This window comes from Nothoprocta perdicaria, unplaced genomic scaffold (assembly GCF_003342845.1).
Source record: "Nothoprocta perdicaria isolate Ctin4 unplaced genomic scaffold, notPer1 scaffold_199, whole genome shotgun sequence".
Taxonomy (NCBI): Eukaryota; Metazoa; Chordata; class Aves; order Tinamiformes; family Tinamidae; genus Nothoprocta; species Nothoprocta perdicaria.
This window is the reverse complement of record NW_020455193.1, coordinates 387,549-402,388: the sequence shown is the minus strand read 5'-3', so window position 1 is coordinate 402,388 and position 14,840 is coordinate 387,549. Positions and strand designations below refer to the sequence as shown.

Here is a 14,840-nt window from a genome sequence, read left to right as displayed (position 1 = left end):
AAATTCAGCTTTACCTGAAGTATTTCTTTCTCTTTGGAGGTATGTTGTTTAATATCTGTTTGGCTTTCTAAAATGGTAATGTTATCTTATAATTTAATGTGAAAAAGTTTGAATCTTTGTTATAAATCTTTGTTATAAATACACTATTCCAATCAGAGAATAACGAGAAAGGAATTCTCTCATCAGCTGCCATCTCAGAGGGAACTTCCAGTAATAAATGTTTTAAAAATTAAAAGAAATAATAATTCCTTTTTCTTGGGGAGAAGGTGGAGGGGAGTGGGGAAGAGAATATTGCAAAATAGTGTTTTCAGTCATTCTCAGAGAGAAATTCTGATTCCCAAACAAAAAGCTGTAGGACTTACAAAGGGCTGGGAAAGTGAACCATCTGAGCTCATTAAAAACCTGCAAATCTTTGTAGCTGTATTTATATGACAGTTAGAAAGTGCTATATGAGGAACCAGAAAAAAAAAAAAAAAAAAAAGAACAAACAAGAAATAAAAATCTTTTTTTGGCTTCTCAGTGGATATGTTGCTATGTGATGTCCAGGTACATTTAGTGTGTGCTAAACTGAGGTTCATATGTGTGATCCCAGGGACACTTAATATGTTCGATCTTGCTACTGTCCCAAGAGAAGTCCAGAAAACACTATAGTATATTGGTATACCCTGTAGTCGGCTATTGAAGCTTTGACTTTCAGTGTGATTGCAGTTTATTATTTAATATATTAATTAATAAATTAATATATATTTAATGACTAATGGAGGCCATGTGTTGGTATTCAATGGATATGTTTTATCTCTAAATTGCTCCCTTATTGACACACAGTGCTATTAGATCATTTTTTTCTGGTGCATTCAGAGATGTCTGTTTTTAGTTATTCATTCTCCCAATACAATCTCTACAACAAGTAACAACATAGTTGTACTACTTGGACTAGTCTTGAGAGCATCAAGAGACCATCATTTTCACACATATGAAAATCTATATAAATATGATTAATCTAGCTGCTCTTGTGAGTCTGATGGAAATGCTGTTTAAAATTAAACTTATTTGAGTTCATATTCTTTACAGAAGCATACACATTATCTACTTACTAATGCATTCAGGTAGAGGCTTGTCCCAGTGGCCATTTGGTTGACAAATTAAAACAGAAGAGCCAAATAAAAAATATCCAGGATTACAGTCATAAAATACCACTGTGCCATATGTGAAATTTCCATGTTCAATTTTACTCTCTCTTATAGAATTTGCAGGAATTCCAGGATCAGAACAATTGACCACTAAAAAGAAAAATAAATAAATAAAACATAGACTTTAGCCTCATACAAATACATTATAGCAGAACTTCATATATGACCACATCACATATGCACTCCTATATATAAGAAACTCCTTACATATACTCCTATGCATAAGAAATTTCTGATGCTCTGCTCTCCTTATTTTGTATATTGAACTGGAAAGATCATATGAAATCAGGAGATGCCAGATTCAGACCAAATAAAATGAAATGTTTCTTCAGTGGGAGTCATGAAGTGCTAAAATCTTTGCTACAAAAAATGACAAGATCTACTAATGGATTCCGGGTTTAGAGAGGGTATCCAAGCAAAAGGACATTATCTGTGGTTAAGGAAATCTCTGAGGCACATGGTGTTGGATGATGGGAGACATGTCTGGAAATGCTGTCATTCATTTTACACTCCTTCTGTATGTTTACTGTTCCCTTGACATAAACTTTTGTCCAAAGCTGGTTACAGTGCTAGATGTGCTTTGACTCAGATCCACAGAGCCATTCAAACATCCTCATGTTCTTATATTACTATTTAGATAATTAAGTAAATGACGAAGATAGATGTTTTGAGCTCAAAGACAGCTGGTCATTTAGGTAAGAAAGAGATGCTGCTAGAACAGGGAAGTATTCATAAATGGATATCTACTCTTAAAAATAACAGTATATTTTGTTGGCTGAGAATAGCATTGGACTTCTTTTTTTGCATCCTCAACTAGTGCAGGATGCATACATTTCAAAAGAATTGAAAAAGAAAAAGATTTTTTTTTTTTCTCTGCTTGCAGCTAGATGGTTACATGAGTATATCTCTCTAATGRGGTCCTAGAGTCCAAGACAGTTTCTAGCAGCTTTTTAACTACTTTTCAACGGACTCTTCTAGTCATCAACTATCTATTCATGCATGTATATGTTTCTGCGTGCATACATATGCATATATGTGCATACATGTGCATACATGCATATAGCAAAATGTGCTAGAAAGCTCTGTAGATTAAAAAGAAATAATGTTGCCAGATTCAAGCCAAAACACCTTCTCCTACCTACATCACTCTGTGTAGTTGCTTTATGTCTCACTACCTTCTCTACTCACCATCCTAAACATGGTAATCTTATGTAATCTTTCTAGTAGTTCTCAAATCCTGATGCCTTCAGACTAAAATGCATAAATTTTTCATGGCAAGAACTGATTTACTGCCTGAGCTTGACCTCTTTAACATTCAATGATAGGCCAAGCTTTTATTTGCATTGATGGACAGACTCGGTACGTTATTTTCTCCCTGAGGAAAATTTGAGCTGTATTTCAGTTCATTTTCTGTTTTGCTAATAGGAATTTTATAATAATTGAAAATTCATCTTTAGTTTATTAAGTATTAACGTTGAATAAAATGAAAATTATTTATTAACTTAACATCAGTGTGATATATTGAATATCTCAAACAAAAGAGAAGTAACTGAGCATTTCAGGAGTTTTCAGTAATTATTGTAGTTGGCTAGGAAACAAATTATTTAGCAGACTTGTAGAGAATATAATATTAAGTGCATTGCTGAGTTTATCTTATGATTGCAAATAAACCCTTCACAAGAGTGTGCAGCCTCTTCTGTAATACTTATTGCACTTTAGGCAGTTTTCAGATATACAAAGTAAATTCCTTTCACTTTTTAATTTAACTTTAATACAAATAAAAAAATCAGAACAGAACAAAATCATAATAATCAGAATTGATTTTCCTGCAGCTTGTGAACATCTGTAATGATGTTCTGCACAAAGTTCATTCTGTAATTTAAAGTCTTTTCTAAAACTAATATATGATTCCAGGACTGTTTAAAATGAAAAAAAAAAAAAAAAAGTTCCTCAATGTATTTGATGATCCTTAGATGCCAGTTGCATATCAGACAGTTTAATACATTATTGTGCTACACTGTAACACCAAAGTATGAGAGTAGGTGGACTAAAGACAAAATTTATTACTACGCAACGAGTATTTTACACTGCAAATTAAAAAAAAAATCAACAAATAGCTTTTTTGAAAGCAACCTTTTGCATGTAGAACAGACTTACTAAAATATGAGTCGTGTTAGTGTTTTGATACAACTTTGTGAATTAAGATTTTTTCAATTTTGTCTTGAGAATGTCCCTTCACCTTCAGTTTATTTTCCAACCTTAATTTTCTGACTTAGTACAAAATGGGTAAGTTCTTGCATTCATACCTTTGCATATGGGCGGTGGATGGCTCCACTGCCTGTTGGCCTGGCACTGGGCTTTCATCGGTCCTTGCATAACATACCCAGTGTTACATGAGAATGTGACAACATCGTTGAAGTTGAAACCGTTTCCACTTGTTCTTCCATAAATTGGACTACCAGGGTGACCACAGCTAACAGCTAGAACACCCAAAGACAAAGAAACGAGACCAAGACAGAAGCATGCTGTTATCACTTTTCACATTTCCGAGTAATTGTTAACAATTACATAATGGCAGGTTTGAAATTGTAAACTACTGAGCACTTTCTATAAAATAGTCACATTCCTCTGAACTCAGGAATATGTTGTAGATGCTCAGTATTTTGTAGAGGGAAGCACTCATCTTTTAAGCGTATTGGCAGGGACAAAAGTAGACTTAAACAAAGAAATTTCATATTTTTTAATGATCGAACCTTGTTTTGTAAAAACAATAACAATTTTGAAACTGAAATCATTGTTATGCATGATTCAAGGTAAATTAAGAAAACTTCTGTAGAATCAGAAGAAGCACGTGATTTTCATATCATACAGGGTGAAATCAAAAGCGAGTATTTCAGTCTGTTAGCTCCTCAGGACTTTTTGTTTCTTACAAATATGTCTTATCTGCCTTTTCTGCTTTATCTGTGAGGCATAAAACACTTAAGAAAGTTATAAAGTTATGAGAGGATATATGAAATGTTGTAGCCTGTGATACAGTTTCGTGTTTATACAAAAATTGACTAGAGAAGGAAAAACTCCTCTCAAAGTCTTTATGTTATTAGTAATAAATATTATTAAGGAAAATCAAACACAAACTGTTTTCCCCCAAATTAATTCAAATAATGTATAAATCTTTTCTTATATTATTTAACAGAATTCAGTAGCTAGCAAAGGAAACATATGTGATTAATTTAAAATACAAAGTATAATAGCATAGGACAAATTTTATAATTATCCACATTTTTGTGATTTTAGAACACTTTTTCTAAATTACTTAATTTTATAAGGTCTGACAAACATATGTTCTCTTTCTTGCTTTATGCAATAATCTTATCATAGCAACTGTAAAAGAAACTTGTTCACAGAATATAAATGAACTAAAATAACAAAAAAGTTTAAAGTCTTTAAAAAATTATATCCTATAAATTCTCTGAATCAATACACATGCATATATACTAACAATACACAGTAGTTATACATCTGCCTATTGTACAAGTAAGAGTACATGCTGAATTCAGATTAAAAAAAAATCAGATTAAAAAACATTACAATTTAAACATGTKGTCTCCAAAATTCCATTAAAATATATAGAAAAGTTAAACAGATCAGGAAAGGTGATGTGTCTGCATTTCATTTGAATACCACATGTGGAGTCTTCTTCCCAGAGGTCTTCCAAACCTGCCTGTGCCATGTGCTCTAGGTGTCCCTGCTTGAGCAGAGGGGCTGGACTAGATGATCTCTAGAGGGTACCTTTCAAGCTCAACYKTTCTGTGATACTGTGATGCTGTGATCCAAAGTAGAGCCACTTCCAAAAAATGCATGGCAACTTTACAGATGAATTCTGTTTATAACAGCATGCCTTTTGTAATTCATATCTTTTTCCCATATCTGTCTTCTGTCCCTTTCTGAAGTGCTATATTGAATAATTTTGTGTTCAAAAAAGCACCTTCCAGTTGTTTAGAGAAGGAAACAAATTTTACATTTTTCTGCTCTTGGCAGATCTAGAAGCATTTTATTATTTTTTTGGTTAACACTGACATTAACATTTGAATTTAGAAATTCTTGATTACCCGCTTTTTTTTTTTTTTTTTTTTTTTTTTCTCAAAGATTATCGGTAAAGAAGCATATTCCCTAATGTTTCTTTGAAACATAACGAAAGGAATTAATGAACTATTAATAGATCATAAAGTACAAACCAACAAATAAATAAAAATGACTATAATGAAGTCCAATGTAAATCTAGTGCTATGTAAAACAAAGTAATGAAGTGTCATCTCAAACAGTGAAGATAGTGAGCAAAACAGGTAATGAATGAACAGTGAGGCAGCTAGCATGATGATACATTTAGGTAGTGGCTGGCAAGGTTTTCTGCTACAAAAATGTATCAATACAGCACATTAGCAGGTAGACTAATGCAGCTTCAAAACATTGATATTACTGAACTTGAATTATTGAACAATGGTTGAAATTCAATTAAGAATCCCTTGAGAACATTCTAACTTTTCTAAAACATATAAAGTGCTTTCTTTTATTACATAATACCATTTAATTGGTATGTTGATCCAGTTAATACATAAAAGAAGTCTCATTAACGGAATGAAAAATTAATGCCAAAAATGCAAAAAGGAAGAAAAAAAAAAGAAAACTGTTTCTTGAAGCAAATGTTCTAGTCATCAGTCTTGATAGTATAATTCAAACAGAAGTACTTAACTAATTGCTGTGGTTTAAGTAAATGCAAATTACATACTGCCAAAAGCAACTAAGGGACATATAACCTTRTTTATATTTGAGCACCTGAGTGCCTAATAGGCATCACTTTTCGAAGAAGATTCACATTCATATTTAAAAAAACGTGTATTTAGTATCAAAAGATCAAGTGTAATATATATTGTCACGCTTACTTACGCACACAGGATGGAAGCTGTCCAGACCAGTTGTGATCCTGCTGGCATATTCGTACAGAAGAACCAATCAACCGAAAACCAGGACTGCACTGGTATACAACTGTGTCTCTATATCCATAATTTTCTCCGATTACTTGACCGTTGACAATAAGATCTGGAATTCCACAGTGGCCAGCTACAATTTTCAAAGTAAATAATAAAAGCAAACAAAACTAATCAGTAAATGTGTCAGACAATTTAATTATATCTTCTTAATTAAATCAAAGAAATGTTCAACTACTTCCATTTTTTTCTATTAACTCCATTCAAGAGTTCATTTATATTAGCTTGGATAAAAATACAGAAGTGCATTTGTAAGATTGTGTAAGATCTACACAACTAAAAAGTCAGGGAAAAAGAACAGTGAAACAAAGAGATTACATGTCATTTATGTTATCATATCTCCTTTCCAAAATATAAGCATTTTCTTTTTATTAAAAAAAATAAATGTAAATCCATATAAATATAAATATTTCATCAATAAAAATTACTGAGGACATATTATAAATATAGCCTGACTTATAATGGAAAAAAAAAGAAAAAAGAAAAATAAAAACAAACAAACAAAAAATCCTTGGATGACGGCTCAGGATTGTCTTCTAGGGCATTCTTTCTCTCCTATTAAGAGAAATTCTATAAGACTTATATTTTTGGGCTAAGGTCATCCATGTGATTATCTGCAAATATCCTGTAACTAAAAAACCACTGCTGCCTTGGACTAAGCTTGGTCCTAGCATACTCAAAATATCTGAACTATTTTATTTACACTATGAAAGTAAATACTGATACACTATGAGTGATTGAGAGTCACAAACACAAATTTAATCTAGAGGAAAGATGGAAAAAGAAGTGTCATTTCTTTTAGTATATTTCTTAATGAACTCTAGAAAGTCCTTAGGCACTAAACTTAAAAAAATAATGTGGTAATGAAAGGCCTATGAGAATATATGAGCTCGTAGGGACTGGGATATATCATAAAGCACTAACTGCAATAACAAGCAAGGAAGGTGAGGAATATGAGCAGTTTCATCTAGTACATTGGAGAATAAAATACTATCAGCCACCCAAGACTCCTGTGCTTGCTTTTGCCCTCTTTTTCTCTTCGTCCCACAAAATATCAACCCCCAAAATTATGGAATTGCAACTAAGAAAAGAGGTTTAGAAGTAATATTGGTGGTGGTTGCTGTTGTTGTTGTGTTTCCTTTTAGAACATTCAGTTCTCATGCCACTTTTAAAGCATTTTCTTTCTTTTGTTTGGTGGCTAGAAACTTCTTGTAGAAAAAAAATATTGCAAATCTGTGATTTTCTTATTTTTGCCTCTGGCATCTTGGGCTTTGTATTGTGCTTCATTTTTTGAGTCATGATAAAGCCATGAATTTATAGGCAGTATATGGATCATTGCATAAATTAAATAGATGGGTATGATTCCAATTCTCTATGAGGAACAGAAATACAATATCCCTCTGGTTCCCTCTCCACTTATCACAGTGTTACATGAGGACCAAGCATTCTTAAAATCTTTCTTATATTGAAATGTTATATTTTATAGAAAAAGAAAGTGTCCTAATATATGTTTATAAATGTACAGAGTCTCACTTGATTCTCTAGGTAATTCATAATTTGTTCACTTTGTATTAGATTTTATTCAATGTGCCTCATAGAGCGCAAATTCACCATCTTATTACACTGGTATGTGAAGAGGCAGAGTAGTGAAAATTGAGCTGGAATCCTGTATTTCTGGAATCAGAAAACTGAACTGATCCACTCTCTATCAGAAGGTTAACCAAACAAGTTGTGGTAGTACTGACTATGTTCAGAGCAATCATTTTCTAATTGCAACTAATTAGTTCAAAAGTTGATAACTACTTGTTTTTTTTTTTACAGTAATGCTTATTTGTCTACAGAAGATGTTATCTCTTATACAAAGAAAGACAACAATCTAACTTTGCCCAAGGGTCGTTTGATAAATTTACAATACTTCATCTGGCCTTTAATTCAGACTTTCATGTTGTGTTACAGCAGTAGAGTGGAATCAGAATAAATCACTGGAAAGGAGTAACTTTGGTTCTTTACTTGAGACAAGCAGGTGACCACTGTTACTGTATATGGACAGCATAAAGAACATGCTGCTGGAGTAGGTGCAAAATTCACTGTAAATCAACCAGAAGTCTTGCAGTAATGTCTAACTTGACCAAGTTTAACATTGCTTAAAATTCCCACCTTGTTGAGATACTTTCTGTCAGTATCATAAACAGCTCAGATGTTTTGGACTCAAAATCTCTCTGTCTTGATTATACACACCTAATCTGTAACATTTACATCTCTGGAACATCAGCTGCATTCCATGACTAATTGTAAACTATTTGTTAATAGAAAAGTGAATAGTAGAGTCTAATTCTATTCTCATTAAAATTTCTAAACTGAAGAGAAAAAATAATTGAGAAACTCAATTGTAATAAAAATATTACAAAAGGAAATGTAGATCTGTTAGTTCAAAACTGTATCAACTAGTAATTAATAATTAATTAAGTTTTAAGGAAATACATATCTTTTAATAACAGGATATGACAGACACCTGTGACACATTTTTCATCTCAATGTCAAAAAAATGCACAAAAAAAAAAAAAAAACAAATAAAAAACATTTAGGATTTGTAGGCTTTATCTCTGGTTCTCATTCTGCTTTCCAGTAGAAATCTTTCTGTTTGAGATATAAAAACAAAACAAAACAAAGTAAAACAAAAGAAAACAAAAAAAGATCAGATGGGTTCAGCCCTATTTGTTTCATTTTCAAAACACCATCTGTCATGTAGGTGCACATAGTAGCCAGTTAAGTGTATCTGGCATAGAAAGTGTCCGTAATGGCATACATTGTTCCTGATTAGGGAACCTTGGAGAACATTACTGAAATTTACTGCAATTTATGCAAGCTGGATAAATTCCCTCATTTGCAATAAAGGCAGAGGCTCATTAATATTTTTCAGTTTTTTTTTTTTTTTTTTTTTTTTTGGTTTATTTGCTTTATATTTCCACTTTATTACACACATCCACATAACTGGTCTCTTTCAAAGGAAATTAAGAACTTTACTTGCAATAGTAGCTCCTGATACTTCTTCAATACTAAGACAAAAAGTAGAAGAGAAAAGGACAAAATCTGAGAGTGACTATTACTTATTTTCTATTCAATTTTATTCTATTTCTCATTTCTTCTGTAAATGAGACTAATTCACTTCTGACAACTTTTAGGAGAAATATTACTTTTTATCATTTTTATCATTTTTTCTTCATATATGTGTGAAAAAAAATCCAAAATGCTCATTTCAAATTAACATGTGCATATCCATTATTTCTATGTCTGCAGCTTTTACAATCTTTCTTCCATGAATTGCTTTTCAGAACTTCCATTTTAAAGTCTTAAGAAATTCATGCCAAATAAAAATATTTCCCTCTTCTCATTAAGAAAGCTTGATATGATTCTTTGAAGCACCATTCAATGTAGCTTTTGATGTATTTATCTGAGTGTGTGTATATATGCGCGCATGTGTGTATGTATATAGATATAGAGAAGACTGGACCTGTATAGTTACATTTTGCTGAGAAACTACAATTGTTTCTGAATATCAAGAGACATACTTCTGTGGAAAGGCATAAAATATCAGCCTTAATCTTCATTTGTGTTCAGAGTTGTATCCTCAAAACTCTTTTGCCCTCACTTGCTCATATTCTGTGATATTGTTTTTGTCACATCGATGATAAGGTTACTCCTTGGTTGTAAGTAACAATATAGAATTTCACTTCTACACAAAATAGTGCAAAGTTATAAAGGAATATCATTTCAAAAAGCTTTTCATATTGGGAAATATTCTGTAGTTTTCCCAACTGAATCATTAGGGGAGAAAAGTTCTGCTCTGAAATCTGGTATGATGAAACTGAATAAAATCACAAATCTGCTGTTATAATAGCTACCTTTCATCCAACATAACTGTAAGGTGCATCTAGCTTTTGAGATAAGATAGCTAAAATAATCTCCCAAAATGCAAGCCATTTACGAAATTGGTCAAGACGTAAACTCTGCAGGCAGAATGTTTGTTCTGGAGACTGAATGCAAATACTTCAGTATGGGTATCATACTGAGAGAGGTTTCTGCAAGTATGAACACGATAAAAAAGACAGAGGTAGAAAGTAAAGAATTGCAATTGGCAGAAGAAAGAGTTTCAGATAGTTTTTTTTTTCTTTTTTTTCTTTTTTTTAAGTCCTCCCATACTCAAGGAAAAATTATAACACACTGAATACTGATTTATCATGGTGGAAGAGTTAATAGTGATGTTGCTATCTAATGGAGTATAGTTTCTTTATTCCTAAAATAAAATTCTAATTTTAGGATGAATTACAAGAAAGTATACAACTATTTTAGTCATCTTAGAATGCTATTATAAAGCAAAATATAAAAAATAATCATATAAGATTTGTTGGGGATACAGGACGGATACAGAAAGAAGTTACACAGAAAGAAGTTCAAATGCTAAGATCAGTATCATTCTTCTTGGCTCAATTTATTAGAACACGAAAGTGAGAGAAGAAAAAAAAATCCATGATATATTCCTAAATAAGTACAAGTACATAACAAATATGGTCTTTGCTGCAGTAGGAACTGAGTTATTGTTAAAGGAAATCTGGAATAAGATTAGAAAATGATAAGAAAAGTTCTCAATTGTTGATTTATAAAAACTAGGTTATGATAATTCTCATAGTAGAAAAAAAAAAATCAAAATCTTCTTGGTACCCTAGTTAACTTCACAGTGAATGCTGAAAAAAATCAGCGTAGAAATTTTAATGAGTAACTGAGATGAAGGGAAAAATGAGGATGGCAATTTTACCAATTTCTACCCTAGCAAAGCTTGAGAAAGATAACCACAGTGCAGTATTACTTTGTAAATAACAAAATTAGCCAAAGAATGTCAGTGAAAGATATTATTAAAATGTGAGCATCAAATAAGTTACCTAACTTGACATAAAGTTAGGAGTTGTTGCTGGAGCTCCAGCAAAGGAAAAGTGACATAGTAACTGAGTGTGTGAACCTTTTGAAACTTCAGCTTACGTGAAATGAAAGCTGCTTTCTGACACGTGAGGGAAGGAATAAACAAATACAGAGTCTTTACAATAAATTACAAAAAGGTATCTATGCTTATTTTGGATATCAATAATGTCAGACACCAGCATAGTACTGAAAGAAATCAGCATATCAATATATTTCTGGAAAAAAAAGTAGATCTAGGTTATTATTCAACAACAATGTTAATTAACTTGTCAGGGTGACCTCAACTGAGGAGGGAAGAATAATTTGAACCTCATGTTTAAATTCTTTTCTTCTCTACAGAGCTTCCATTTCTGATAAGGGTATATTATGCTGTATACTTCTGTTTGCATACAACTTTCGTAGAAAATCTACTGAAATCAGAAAACACTATTGAAATCAGACTGTTAAAGTCTTGAAAATACTATCTTGGGTCCCCCTCCTACTAATTTCGAAAGATCCTCCCTTTGTCAGCTCTTCAAATCATGGTAAAACAGACAAATAGTTAATATCTTTGGCATCTTTTAAATCCATGGCTCAAGTTCTCTGCGGAATTCCTTAAAATGAATAATGAATAACTCTTTAAAGGAAAGACATCTTCCAACATATTTGAAAACCTAGTTATTCTGAGAATTTCATACTGCAGTTGCATAAAAAAAATAAAGCTAACTCAAGGAATATTAGATCAGTACCACTGGAGAGACAGATTCGCTTAGAGTTGAAAAATCTCTAATTAAAAGAATTGTTTAAAAATTGTGAAGAGGAGGAAAAAGATACTTGCTTGTATATCTTTCCTAAAGTACTTAGGAAGAAAATGCTGGCAGAAAGGCTATTTCTCAGAGGATACATAGCCATAGAAAAAGGAAATTTTTCAGTGACTGAAAGTTAACAAAGACCTTTTTTTTTTTACATAAATACCAAAGTTCCTTGTCTTTATCTGATAGAAACACGAAGATATTCTCCACTACAAAGTACACATTTGTTGCTGTCAAAGATAAGAATGGAAGGTATCTTTCCAGCTCTACTTCTCTACTTTGCTCTTTCAAAAACGTAAATTGCATATCTGTAAATATGTATATATTGAGTGCTTGCCATTATCAACAGACATGGTTGCACTACCCCAGTGGTCTTAGCTGTTACTTTCACCTTGTTGAACACATTGCTCTATGGAACTATTGAATAACATCCTTCTCACGTGCAGGTGGTGTCACAAAAGCGTTATTAGAGCCTAGGAAGGGAACTTGTGCATGAACAAAGAAAAAGAGAATCAAGAAAAACTGATCTAAAAATGCTGAGGTTCCACGTCTTGTCTATATTAACATTTCATAAACCCTCCATGTAATCATCAGTCCTTTCAGAGGACAAACATAAAAGGCTCATCTCTAAGAGCCTCAAAACTACATTCTAACCCCTTTTGCACAATGGGGTCTAAATGAATAACAATACCTTTTGTTAACTTAAAACTATATGAGTACTGGGGAGATTTAGCTTTAGGAATCTGGGGTTTGTGATTCTAAGTCTGGGAGATTTAGCTTTAGGAATCACAGAATGGTTGAGGTTGGAAGGGACCTCTAGAGATCATCTAGTCTAACCTCCTGCTCCAGCAGGAATATGTAAGACATGTGGCACAGGGTGGCATCCAGGCGGGTTTTGAAGACCTCACAGAAGGAGACTCCACAACCTCCCTGGGCAGAGCCTGTTCTCTGAGGGCTCTGTCACCCCCAGAGGAAAGAAGTTCTTCCTCATATGAAGGTGGAACTTCCTGTGTTTCAACTTGTCCCCATTATCCCTTGCCCTGTCACTGGTCAACATCTAGAAAAGTTTGGGCCCATCCTCCCTCCATTCTCCCTTCAGGTACCTATACATATGATAAATATTATCCAAGGAAAAATCTCAGAAACATAGGTAATGTAGATATGGGGGACTCAGCATCAGCTATTTCAGTCTCATGATCTGCTCCTTTGTACTAGGTTATTGGCCAATGTAGGCAAAGCCACTATGTGAAAAGTCTATTATTTCTCTTAGAAGAGATAGAAGGCATTCCAGAAAACACTGTGTTGCAAGTATGAATAAATGCTGACACTTAATAGCATTTAATCAAATTAGATTTCTCTGCTTGCTATCTCAGCTTTTTGTCAATACCTCTAGTATTAGTAATATAATCAAAAACTTTTCCAAATAGCCTATTGATCAAGTAAACTTCATTTGTTATTTCTGCAGTTTAATTCATATGGATGCTTAGTGTTTCATAAGGGATGACTGATTTTTCCAAGTGTATGCTTATGCTAAAGCAAATATTTAAAATATAAAATTTATATATAAAATGCATAAAAATATAACATTTAAAATTATAAAATATAAATAAAAATATAAAATGTATATATAAAATATATAAATGTAATAATATCTTAAATCATGACTGTAGACCTATTAAGGAGATCATATTTTATGTTTATTTATTTTGTTGTTTTATTGTTTGTTTTGATTGAGAAAGGAGTCAGGCCTCTGAAGAAATATGAAGGCCTTGGAATACGCTCATGAATCAATCAAGAAGAGAATTTTGGGTAAGATATGTTTGCTATAATGGGTTCTGCAATTAGTTGAAGGTAACCTATCTTTTCTTATCCTGTTTTTACATGGTTTTCATTGGTGTGATGTCCAAGCATCTTCCAAAAATTACTTTCATTCATACAACACTATTGTTAGAAACATAATAAAATCAACTCCCTCACAGATAATTATGAAGCTTGGTAGATTACATTAACAATGAGTAAGGTCTCAGAATGGAATATGAATACTTTGGAAAAAGCTAAGAAGCCTGTTGCTGCTTTTAAGTAGAATTTGGCTTTACAAAATTGCTATTTCCATGCTACGCTTTGGTTGTTTAATTTCACTTTGTTTTTGTAACCAGGTTTTCTGAAACAGAAATAAAAATATTATAGGATACATTTCAAAATCCAAAGAGATCCAAAATCCAAAAAAGAAAATTCATTTAATAATACATGACTTCCCAAATAAATTTATTTCCATATTGAATATAAACATGATGCAGATCTCTGAAGAAATCTATGCATTTCCTCCTTGCAAGCTACATTAGCAGAGGGTAAAGGTTAAAACCTCCCCAGATAACTATGCTGTAATAGCARTGATCCTCTGATAAAACTTCATCTAGAGCATCTCCTTTGGATTAGCAGAATTTCTAAAAACAGAGCTAGTGAAGCAGAAGTTGAAAAAAAAATCTCTGTTTAGCCAAAACTTCAGGAAACACTGTGAGATTGTATTCATCACTCATATTTCAATTAAAAATACGAAAGTACTATGATAAGCACAAAATAATCTACATTACTGCTCCTGTTCTAGATGTTGGCTAACTCATAGTTCATGATTGACATAAAAATAAGAAAACAAAAAGAAAACCTTTACAATATTTTTCTACTTATAAATGTATATTTTTTATGTAACATTCTTACTCTTGTCACTAACTGAAAGCAAACAAAATTATTCTTTTTACATAATAAATATAGTTGCTGCTCAGACAAAATTTCAGACAGAGATGTGATACAGAAATTTTGTTGGGCATTTGTCAGGAAATTTG

General features: G+C 32.3%; 1 protein-coding gene across 1 annotated transcript in view; it reads right to left on the bottom strand.

Annotated features, from left to right (window-relative positions):
- Positions 1-1,086: 1,086 nt before the first annotated feature.
- The window catches only part of LOC112945741 (CUB and sushi domain-containing protein 3-like), a 33,112-nt gene continuing 19,358 nt past the window's right edge, over positions 1,087-14,840 (bottom strand). The window contains exons 9-11 of the mRNA XM_026037411.1: positions 6,135-6,308; positions 3,497-3,670; positions 1,087-1,280 (exon numbers count right to left, since the gene is read on the bottom strand). Of these exons, the coding sequence (XP_025893196.1) occupies positions 1,087-1,280; positions 3,497-3,670; positions 6,135-6,308 (542 nt within the window). The remainder of the gene's footprint in view (positions 1,281-3,496; positions 3,671-6,134; positions 6,309-14,840) is intronic.